Source organism: Herpailurus yagouaroundi, unplaced genomic scaffold, assembly GCF_014898765.1.
Source record: "Herpailurus yagouaroundi ecotype Mexico unplaced genomic scaffold, PumYag 165, whole genome shotgun sequence".
In the NCBI taxonomy this organism is placed as follows: Eukaryota; Metazoa; Chordata; class Mammalia; order Carnivora; family Felidae; genus Herpailurus; species Herpailurus yagouaroundi.
The window spans coordinates 22,548,745-22,560,737 of record NW_024412406.1 but is presented as its reverse complement, the minus strand read 5'-3'; the positions used below and the strand labels follow the sequence as shown (position 1 = coordinate 22,560,737).

Sequence of the window (11,993 nt, the reverse complement as noted above, 5' to 3'; positions counted from 1 at the left end):
AAAGAAAGAAAGAAAGAAAGAAAGAAAGAAAGAAAGAAAGAAAGAAAAAGAAAATGGCTTCACTATTCTGTCATTTATGCAGGAAAGAGTAAGTACTAAATACAATATACTAAATACGCCTCTGGGGGCTTTTTTTTTGCAGAAGAATGCGGATGTGCTGTTTTCCTCATTTCAGAAACCGAAACAGAAACGACATAGATGTCGAAACCCTAATAAATTGGATATAAACACTCTGACAGGAGAAGAAAGGGTGCCTGTTGTCAATAAACGAAATGGAAAGAAGGTGAACGTTTGGGAAAGGGAAATGATCTCCCTGTGTGATTTCTTATCCCAGAAAGCAGCATTTTATCCTTTTTAAGGAAAAACAATCCTGGTTTCTTCTAGAATATCTGTATAGGATATGTGCGTGTATACCGGGGAAGGGAGGCGGGGGATGTACGTGCTTCTAGATCAATTTCCAAATGCCTCTCCCCAGATGGGTGGAGCTATGGCGCCTCCGATGAAGGACCTGCCCAGGTGGCTGGAAGAGAACCCTGAATTTGCAGTCGCTCCAGACTGGACTGAGATAGTGAAGCAGTCTGTAAGTACGAACTCGGCACTTCCATCAGGAAAGGGGTTTATACAAAACCGTTGTCCTGGGCTTTTCTTTATTTTCCGTTGACCATTAATTATTCAATTATAACTTATTCTGCACTTAAGAGACATAATAAATCATCGTTTTTCCTATTGGTATATCATTAATCCAAAGTGGAAGAACTTGACAGCTCTGATTTACAAGGACGGTAGAGGAACACGCATTCACGGTCTTGGAGGTAGACTCACTACGGGCGGAATGCCCCAGGTAAACCTGGTTATTAACAGCTCACCTGTAGGATGGAATTCGCGGTGGTTGAGGTCACTAAGGTTAACTGGGAATTTTGATTTTAAAAGAAAGAATACAACTTCGCCTAAAATTTTTTTCCACTTCAGTTTCTTCCAAAAATATTAATTTGTTAAAGTCTGGATTTCTTTTTGTTTACTTGTTTCAAGTATACACCACAATTTCTTATTTTTCTTTTGACCTACAGTTCCAGCAGTCTTAGCACATGTATAGTTTCTTGAAGAACCACCACCATAATCAGAATACAGATAGTGTCCTCATCTCCCCCCACCCCAAGTTCTCTTGTAGTCTCCCCTCCCCCTCCCCCTAGTCCACGGCAGCTGCTGGTCTGCGCTCCATCCGGGGTTTTGTCTTTTTGAGGATGCCCTGTAAGCAGAGGCATAAATTATATAACGTTTTTAAGAGGACTTTATATTGAGATCAATCCAAGTGGTTGCACGTGTCAGAGGTTTGTTCCTTTTTACTGCTGAGCACTCCTCCGGTACAGGTACGTGCCCCTGTGTGCGGTTGTCCATCACCCACGGAGGGACATCTGGGTTGTTTCCAGACTTGGGCAAATATGAGTGCAGCTGCTATAAACCTTTGTGTACAGGTTTTGGGGTGAACACAATTTTTGTTTCTCCAGGGTAGACGCTAAAACGTAATTATAGTTATATGTTCCAGACTTTGCAACTTCATTTTGATGTGGTGTTTCTCGAGATAGTTACGGACGCTGACAGCTTGACCTTCACCTCACCGGTAGAGTAGCCTTTAACCATTTTTCTGCAGCTCGCCATAATTCCGTGAGTTAACGTAGTGCCAACAGGTAGACTTTCTTCTTTCGTAAGTTTCACCATTGAGCTTTTAGGAGGGAAATGACTGCTTGTGTATCTCCACTCAGTGTCGATTTTCAGCGCATCAGAAAGGCCCACCCTGAAATTTAAGTTTTCGCCAGCGACGTTTATAGCCACTGTTTGCCTGTCCCCGTTTGCTTCAGGGTTTTGTTCCCGAGTCGATGTTTGACCGCCTTCTCACCGGCCCCGTGGTGCGGGGGGAAGGAGCGAGCAGGAGAGGACGAAGGCCCAAGAGCGAGATCGCCAGGGCGGCCGCGGCGGCCGCGGCGGCCTCCACTTCCGGAATCAACCCCCTGTTGGTGAACAGCCTGTTTGCCGGGATGGACCTCACGAGCCTTCAGAACCTCCAGAACCTCCAGTCTCTCCAGCTCGCGGGGCTCATGGGCTTCCCTCCAGGACTGGCGACGGCGGCCGCCGCCGCCGGAGGCGACGCCAAGAACCCTGCGGCCGTGCTGCCCCTGATGCTGCCGGGCATGGCGGGCCTGCCCAACGTGTTCGGACTGGGCGGGCTGCTGAACAACCCGCTCTCCGCTGCTGCTGGCAACGCCGCCGCCGCGGCCGCCGCCGCCGCCGCTCCCGGGCAGGGGGAGCCGGAAGACGGCGCCCCGAAAGCGGAAGAGAAAGGCAACGAGAACGAAGACGAGAACAAAGACTCCGAGAAAAGCACAGATGCTGTTTCGGCTACTGACTCTGCGAATGGATCTGTTGGTGCTGCTACTGCCCCGGCCGGATTGCCCTCCAACCCGCTCGCCTTCAACCCTTTCCTCCTGTCCACCGTGGCGCCAGGCCTCTTCTACCCGTCCATGTTTCTACCTCCGGGACTGGGGGGATTGACACTGCCTGGGTTCCCCGCGTTAGCAGGACTCCAGAACGCCGTGGGCTCCAGCGAAGAGAAGGCCCCCGACAAGGCCGAGGGGGGCGCCTTCCAGGAAGAGGAGAACCTGGACGGCAGCGACGCCGAGGAGAACCCGGAAAAGACCGCGGGGTCCTCCGTCTTCGAAGACGAAGGAGCACAGGGTGAAGAGCTGGACTCGCTCGATGGGGGGGATGAACTAGAAAACAACGAAAATGATGAATAACCAGTACCAGTTCCAGTTCAAGTGTTTAAAACTTTTGACAAGTGGTAGTCCTACTGTTTACACTCACAGTTAATGTTCATACCTAGTTTTATAAGCTGTTCTGTAACATAGTGTAGCAAAAAAGAAAAAGAAAAAAAAAAAAAAGTCCAAGTCATGTTATACAGGTGTGTCAAAAGGTATCTTGGTCATTAAGTATTGTGCAGTGCATTATTTATTATCCCTAGGAGAGATGAAATTTGAGAGGTGATCATGTCTTTTTAAGGAAACTTACATAATGCTCTGCTTCTTTTTTTTTTTTTTTTTTTTTTCCTTTTGGTACCATTGGTATTATAATAAAGAGCAATTTGTAACTGAGTGGCACTAATGGAAGGAAGTGCTGCTCAAAGGAAGTATGAAGTTATGTATTTAATTTTTTAATTTTAATTTTTTTGCTGTGAAGGTCAAGATGAAATTTACCATACATATCATACTTGCTCATTTGTTTCCCTTTTGACTGTATGGGGGTTCCCACACTTGCGCATCCACACACATCCATACACTCTGACAATCTCCACGTTAGTGTGAACGTCTCTGTCCCGAGGCGCAGCAATAATAAGGCAGCTGTTGAATGTGAAGGTCCCTTTGGAAATTAACCTACTGGGAGGGTTCTTGCCAGACAGAACTACAGTTCCATTGTCTCGTGGTCTTGTAATGCACTGGTATAAACAAAATAAATAGATAAATAGAGAGTGAGAGAAGAGAGAATCAGGTACCTTTTTTAAATTAAAGGACTTTGTTACTTTAGCCACAAAGCTAAAAAAACAGCATTACCTCAGCTCTAAACTAGCCTTGAAGTTTACAGACATGACTTTGTAAATGTATTGTTTTTCTTTGTCGTGATGTCCTTTTATTTTTTTCTTTGAAAACTGCTATCATGTAAGATAAAATGTAAATTGCTGCCAACTGTAGTAATGATGCTTTTAATAAAAGTGACCCATGATATGCAGAGATGTAATTAGAGAATGTAGTATGTAGGGGAACTGGTGTTCACTCTATTTTTTGTATTCGCAATAGATGCAAATACAGCATTCTGGCCTTTGTACGGTTTCTTGCTATATCCTCTTATCCTAGATGAGCTGTTAGTAATATGCTAAACTGATTGTCTTCAGACCAGACAGGACGAAAAACCTTAAATTACCTTCGCATAATTCCACTCCAGATATCTCCGCAGAACCACAGACAAAAACCTCCTATTACTCCCTCAAAAGGGCATCTGAGACTGAGAATACTTTAAAATGTGTGCAGCGTCTGATAATGTGGTACACTAAAGAACAAAAGGGCAAAAGAAAAATGAGGCTTTAATAGGCAGAATATCTAGGTCATTTATCCTTGGTTAATGGGTAGGAAAACACAATGCCGGAGTGTCAGCAAGGGACACAAAGGCGCTCTGGTGTCCTGCGGGCCGGTGCTTGATGCCAGAAACGGTGTGGAAAACCCATGTGGGATTAAAAGAGGCCCGCTTAAGCCACCGCGTGCGCACGCGTACAGTCTCGGGAGCTGCCGATCTGTGCTCTCCTTCGTGACCTTTGCTATTTGAGGTTAAATGTAATTTGAGAGCTACTGTTTTCACCTTTCATGTCACCTGACCGAACACAAAGCTCCATTTCCATGCAGCTAGGGAGGAGAGGGAAGGACGTGGATGAGCTGGTCTGCGTTGCCTCCCCCCCCCCCCGCGCCCTCCGCGCCCTCGCGGTCCGTGCCCGACCGGATGTGCTACGAGACGGTTTGTCTAGATTCCTTACAGACACCAAGGTTTGGTTGATTTACATCCCGAGAAGAAAATCTGCCCGTACGATTCTGGAAAAGGAACAGCCTGAAGCCTCCATGTTGGAGACCCTATGGTAGCTTTTCTCCACCATCATTACTATTCTCTCTCGAAAGTCAAAAAATGGGTAGTTTGCGCTGGAGGAAAAAGTGCCTTGAAGAGAGTATCTTCTGAAATGAAATTCTTTGAACGTGGGGAGGGGGGGCCGGGGGAGGGAGACTAGATCTGCACAAAGTGTAGGGAGTTTAAATATTTAAAGCGAAGATTTTTTTTTTTTTTTAAGCCTTAAAAGAAGACCTGAGGTAGGGAGGATCTATTTAATAAAATGAGTCCTAAAAGGGTCTTTTTCTAAAATACTGATAGTATTGGGAGTTTTCCTATGACCTTGTGCAACTGCAACGTGCGATGTGACTCTCTGTCAGAGAAGAAAATGCCAAGAGCAAAGGCGTCAGTTGCTTGTGGCCAGAAGGAGCCCTGACTTGAGAGACGGGCCACCAGCTGGCTCTGCATTATCTGGGATTTATTTGTTAACACGGCTTTAGAGTCATTCAGACTTCCATGTTGGAAAATGCATTTTTTAATTTCTTCTAACGAAATGAATCCTTGATGATAGATCTTGAATTGACCTAAGTAAGAAACATTTGGAGTTGCGCCTGATGCTTCGTTAACTAGCGTTCCTTGTGCGCTCAGTGTCCGTTAGGTACTGAGTGCCGAGTGCTTTCCGTGGCATTGCCGCTTAATCTTACTTCTCCGTGAGGGAAGTGCTTTTCTTCCACGGGGAAACTGAGACTTACAGAGGTTTGGGAGTTGGCCGGCAGTGGGTTGGAACCCAGGCAGTCTGACATCAGAGCCTACCTAAGGTCTTCTGCGATACTGCACTCTTCGGTCTCTGAAAGAAAATCATTGTCTGATGATGATTTGAAGTGTTTGGGGCTTCTGTATTTTTATATTTCCCGCCCCCTCACCTTTCCACAAGGGATCTTAAATTTCAGACTGGGAATTAAGAGAAAGCCTGTGTCAAGTAGAACAGCATGAGCTCGGACGAGGGAAACTTGAGTCCTGGTGACTTCGTTTAAATTTGGGTCTATCTTGCCCCATGAATATTCCCATTTGATACAGAAATCAGGTCTTTGAAAGAGACAAACGTACTCAAGCCTCAGAGTTAGTACATTGCAAACCTGATACTTGAACCCAGATTGATCCAGCTCCAAAGCCCAGGCACTTAACTGCTGAGCTAGCATAATTAACGTTCATCACCAGCCGTTTGTAGGGTGCTATGTGCTAGATGCAGTTTCAAGGGCGAGACTATCGCAACGAAAACACAACAAAACAGACTAGTCCCCTGCTGTCACGAAACTTACATTCGAGTAGGCAGAGAGACAGGTGATAAGCAGATTACAGATAAAACTTTTATAGATCAAGGCAGACTATTAAATAATGTAAGGGGGTGGTCAGGGAGGGGCGCTGTGGAGAGGGCAGCTCTGTTTACCGGCTGAGTGATGAGAAGCAGGAGCCAGATGAAGATCTGGTTGGAGAATGTTCCAGGCGAAGGGGAGAGCCGAGTGCAAAGACCCTGAGTTTGAGTGAGCTTGGAAGAAGGGTCTTCTCGGGCAGCCTGTCTACCTAGGAGAAAAGGGAGGAGGCAGGGACCAGGACAGCCCTGTCGGAGGGTTAGGATTTCCTTCTAGGTGCTGTAGAAAGCGCTTGGAAGGTTTTGTGCAGGAAAGCGGCATGATCAAATTCGTATTTTTGAAAGAATCACCATGGCTGCCATGTGAAAAAAATGGCTTGTAAAGAGGAGCTGGGAATTCTAGCCGGGAGACGGCTGTAGGTGGAAGTGGATGCTAATGGAGGTGGAAAGCCATTTGGGATATATTTCAGAGACATAGAGCCTCCAATTTAAAGTATGGGAATAATTTGAACTAATTTGGGGATTACTTCTTCTGAAGTATATCCAAAGGTGAAACCAACGTTTGCGATGCCTTTTTTTTTTTTTTTTTTTAAGGAATTCCAGGATTAACGTGACAAGAAAAGATACTAGGAACAGAAAATTTGCCTTCTGTGTTCTGTTACAAAATTCTCTCTCCAGTGAAAATTGTTAATTATCTTTGCGAAGAGTTCTTAGACGTTATTTCTAACAGGTAGGGGCGGTTAAGAAGGTCCGCGCATTGTTGAAGTGATGTGTGCACGCGGTGAACCTCACTGTGCCTCCAGAGCCATCAATAAATTTAAATTAGGAAGCAAAACAATGTAAATGACTTCTACTAACAAGCACTTAAAAGTTAGAATATATCTTATTCATTCAACTGGGCTCTCTAATGAGCAATTTTATGTATTTTCTTAGCACAGATAAGATTTACCACAGGTTTATAGACATTTTATAGGAAAGTAAACTACGTTTGGCAAAATAGATGAATACATTGCCTTCTGGAATATTTAACATTAAGACTCCTTCGGTGAAAAGCATTTCATCATTGAATTTTTTTGTGGGGAGAGCCACCCAATTCGGAGATTTTTGTGGCGGGGGTTAGGATGATTTACAAAGCATTTTGGACTGTTTACGTCATTTGTATGTTTTAAGGTTTCTCCTTAACTTTCTTCTCTGCACTCGTCCTTATTCTTGAGTCTCTAAACCAAAACTAAAACAACTCCTTGTGTATACGTGTTGGCAATGTAGCTCTAATCTTCTAATGGGTCTGTTGATCTGCAGATCTTACTTTGAATCTGCGAATGTAGAGTTGAATTTTAATTTCCATCTCCTTATTGAATGAATGTCTACCATGTAATTTAAATGAAGTTGAAGACTAGGGTGATGACAATTAAAACTTCAAATACAGTATTCTTTCATCGGACATCTTTATCTTCAGAAGCATTTACTTGTATAATTTGTTCAGCTCCTAAGCCGGTTGAAAGTTTTATCAATTGAACAAACATGGCAGAACCCACCTCCAGATGCTTACAGACAGTTATTTAAGTCCATTGGTGTCTCCCCAGTCGCAGCCCAGACCACCTGGTCATTGTCAGCCACAGTTCGAGAGACTTCAACTTGGATGTTGGCTGGGCGACGGAAACCTAAGCGGGCTGTAAATTTAATAGTCGGGAGAATACACGTCACATCTTAGAACAGAAAATTCATCCTGGTGGACGTGTTGGACCGTGTTTCCTTAGGAGTCGGGAAGCTCTTGACATGTTAGCATTCAGCATTTTTGTTCGCTGAAAGGCACCTGTGAGCTAATCCACACCACACCCCAGTGAGGCAGGTCAATATTCTTGCCACCACCCCTATTTAGCTGGTGAGGTGGGGTCACTGCCCAAGGCCGAGTAGACAAGTGTGGAGGGAGCTAGAATCTAGGCTTCTCCTGTGTAAGCTCTACCTAGTGGTGGACTGTCAGTCTTCAGTAAAAACCTGCCGTTCGTGTTAACTTAGGCCTGCCATCTTAAAAACCCCAACCCTAAAATAAAGTAAGCTACACGCTCTTACTAACCACTGATGTCATGATCTGAAGAAGAACAAACCAGATGTTTCCAGAATCTCATGCTGCCAGACAACAGTACTGGTAAAGGATGACTGAAAGATGTTTAAGTTTAAAAAACAACAAAACAAAACAGTTTAAGCAATTACGAGCACGCGTTACAACCGTGCCGATTTTATGATAGAACCTGTGCCACTGAGTGATAGTGTTTTCGCACAGTGGTTGGAGCTTATTCTCTAGGATCTCTGGCTAGCGAACCTTGTATCTGGCCCTAAAAGGCAGGCCCGGCTAAGCCTGGAACTTTAGGTCCCCACAAGGATAGGCGATGGGCCCCGCAGCAGGACGGGAGTCTCCCCCCAGCCCCCCAGGCCTCCCCGGGCTGTGGGAGCACTCAAAGCAGATTTGCATATCTGTAGCTGCTGAGCTAATGTTCTCTCCCTAGCTGGGGGCCCAGTGAGGCAACTCCAGGACCCTTTCCATCTTATTATAAGAGTTCCTGGAGAATGAGAGGCGGCCATTGTGTCTGACTGCGGAGGCATTGTTCTCCCCGGGACGGGACGGAGCTGGCCTGCTTCTCAGCCCCTCGGTGTCGGCTTCTTCGGCCATGGCCAGCTTCTGGGGAGCAGCTGGGCTGACTCGAGATAGCCTGCAGGGTTATGTAAACCCGTCCCCCCAAATCTCCCTTTCTCCTTGACTCTCCAAAACGTAAAGTTGCACACCAACCTCCCATTTTGCTCAGAACCCGCGTGTTCTGAGAGAGAAAACAGAGTAACTACAGCAATGGCAACGCGATGACAATGGGCTGGGCTCTGCCCCTCGGCCCCCAGCCGGCTCTGGAGAGAAGAATTCCATTGGCCATCAGAACGCATGGCAGTGGGAGGGAGAATGCATAGGATTAAAACCGAAAAACGTCCCAAAACGCCGTCTCTTGCTTGGTGAGGTTTCCACCAAACACCCTCTTCTTGGGGATAGTCGCTGTTGATGATGTCAGGGAAACAAAAGCCTTTTGTATTTCTGCGAGTTTTTAGTGTGGTTTGGGAACAGGCCGAACAGAGCAACTGACCTGTCAATGGTGGGAAGGAACTAGGAGGCCAAGGTGCAAAGGACCTGCAAGTAGGAAAGCAACTTTGAGAATCACTTGTTTATGTGTGTGGAGCTCAAGACGCATCTCCAGCGGAGTTTCAAACGTTGCAGGTCTCCAACAGTCCTACGCTTCTGTCATCAGAAAAGCCTAGTCGGGGTAGCTTCCGAAGCGATGCTATGGGTACCGCGTGGAGGACAGGAAGGACAGGGTGGATGGCAATGCCGCGCGCGCGCAGTCGGTGCGTGTGGATGCGGCCCCTTTAGCCCCGTGGGTGGTACGGAGCGCGGTGCCCCTCCCTGCCCTCAAGGGGACAATGACATAGCCACCGTAACCCGAGGGTCGGGGCCGACTCGGGTTTTAATAGCTGTACAAATTATCCTAGCCAGTTGCTTGTCGGCTGTGGCTAAATGTATGGAATAATCACGAAGATCCCGAGCCCATGGATCCTGGGACAGGGCAGGGGGACGTGATTGGTGGTCCTCGGCTCCAGGTAATTGTAGCTCCCCGCACCTGACAACCTCACCCAGAGCACGAGCGGCTGAAACTAATCTTCTTGTACTTGAAGGCGAGCCATCTAGGCTTCTGAGTTATTGCCAGAAAAAAAAAAAAAATCCCCACAAAATTCAGAAACTTAGCTGAAACGACTTGCACATCAGCCTCTCCCACGTGAACACGGTCCTGACGCCACCTCTCCCGAAGGTGCCACCGGGAGCGATTGAAAAATGGCTTCGGCGGCGGTCGAGAATAGCATCCTTGCCGCCAGCGTCCACAGGCCGATTTCCTTCAAGGCTTGGACGCTCTTGCTTGATGGATTCAAGGCGGCCACGCTGTGCCTCCTCCATGAAGCCTCCTCTCTCTCAAGGACAAACGTCAGGGAGTCTTTTTGTGTATTAAGGACACTTTTTTTTAAAGCTGGCTACAGAAAGGGAATAATAGGCCTCATTCTTGTCCTTAAGCAGCAATCAAGTGGCAAATATTTCATGTGCAGCTGGAGGGTGTGCTGGGGGGTGGGGGTGAGGGACAAAGAAGGCAGTCAGGGTCCTTGCTCTCAAGGGCCTTCGCATGTCACTGACGTAGTTTATACAAATAACACATAGCTGGCTGCAACTTACGGATTTCGAAGCATGCGTGCGCTATCTCAGTGGATGCAACTTTGAAATCGCAGGTCAGTTGTGACTCGAGAGATTCAAGATATTAAGTCTCAGGAACCCAACGCTTGCAGGTGGCTCAGTTGGGTCTTACAGGCATGTCTTCGGACCCCAAACTCAGCGACCTTGGTACCACACTCTTGACACCAAAAGGGGAACGAACTCCACCCTCCACAGTCTGGCGGCCCAGCCCTGCGAGAGCTCGGACTCCTCTCTGAGCCTCACCTTCGTTTGTAAATTTGGAATAATAACAAATAGCACCAATCGTGATCATGCCTTCCCTGTAGTGTCGCGTGAGGATTACAAATAGTGAATATGCGGGGACGCCTGGGTGGCCCCGTTGGTTGTGCGCCCGACTTCGGCTCGGGTCACGATCTCGCCATCGCAAAAGCTGTGTCGGCACAGAGTCGGCTTCAGATCCTCTCTCCCCCTCTCACGCTGCCTCTCCCCCACTCATATTCTCTCTCTCTCTCTCTCTCTCTGTCTCTCACAAAAATTAAAAACAGAAACCAAAAATACAAATAGCGAAGATGCAAAATCTTTAGCGTCTGGCTCTGAATGGATACACGTTGACCTTGAAACCATCGTCTAATGAGTTCCAAAAGAAGATGGCTTCAGAGAACGGAGTCTAGAAGCACTGACAGAGTAGCTGGAGTGATCTGGTCCGTAAGGAACATCTGCAGAGATGAGGCCGATGTCGGGCCGAGCGCAGGGCCCAGCCGGGAGTGCGGAGTCAGGCTGGGTATGAGCCTTCACGGGGCTCTGGCGCTCCAGCTGGAGACAAATGCAACTCACACTGGCACGTCGCACGTATTCATATTGGCATATGAGTAATTTTCCCCAAAGCTTCGCAAGAGACAGCATGGTCTCACTCCCCCTAATATACTCGAAGCATTTCTGTTGTGTTTTACTTCAGTAAAAAATAAGTGATCAGGCCTGTCCTCATTGATTTTATGATTCAGTAACAGGTGGGGGCCTGCTTCTTGAAAGATCATGTTTTAAATGAGGATTCTTTTTTTTTTAAATGTTTATTTATTTTTGAGAGAGAGAGACAGACAGAGTCGAGTGGGGGAGGGGCAGAGAGTGCGGGAGACCCAGAACCCGAAGCAGGCTCCAGGCTCTGAGCTGTCAGCACAGAGCCGGACCGGGGCTCGAACTCACGAACCATGAGACGCCCTGAGCCGAAGTCAGATGCTTAAACGCCTGAGCCACCCAGGCGCTCCCGCCCCCTTTTTGAAACCAACGATGAGTCTTATATTTGTCATTTTTATCAAAGAAACATGAACACGGTTGCAAAAGCAAACACTCCAGAGAGACCTATAACGAGGTCTCACCTGCTGTGTGTGTAGCACTATTACTAAGAACATCAAGGCATGCAGAGGTTAGAAACTTTTCACCTGGAATTCTTAACTTGGCTCCCCGGATGGGCTTTGTGGCAGGGAGGTGAAGGTGGCCCCACATCTCCAGAAGTTGATGCACGATTGTGTGTGTGTTTTTCTGGAGAGAGCGTCCCTGAGTTTCATGTGGCCCTCAAAGCATCTGTGACTCCCTCTTTGAGAGGGTAGTGAGAAAGAGGCAGAAAATTCGACTCGCATTGATTGGGGCTCTCTTTCCATGCCACTTAGAAATGGAGAAGTGATGAAAGGCCAGCCCGTGAAGAGGAAAACCCAGCTCGCAGTTAGGCTCAGTATC

At 47.1% G+C, this 11,993-nt stretch overlaps 1 protein-coding gene across 2 annotated transcripts in view; it reads left to right on the top strand.

Moving 5' to 3' along the window:
• Nucleotides 1–3,878, top strand: part of CHD7 (chromodomain helicase DNA binding protein 7) — a 126,582-nt gene extending 122,704 nt beyond the window's left edge. For both annotated transcript variants that reach the window (XM_040487726.1, XM_040487724.1), the window contains exons 35-37: nt 143–283; nt 476–580; nt 1,857–3,878. In XM_040487726.1, coding sequence (XP_040343660.1) covers nt 143–283; nt 476–580; nt 1,857–2,792 — 1,182 coding nt within the window. In that variant the 3' untranslated portion in view covers nt 2,793–3,878. The remainder of the gene's footprint in view (nt 1–142; nt 284–475; nt 581–1,856) is intronic.
• The last annotated feature ends 8,115 nt before the right edge of the window (nt 3,879–11,993 follow it).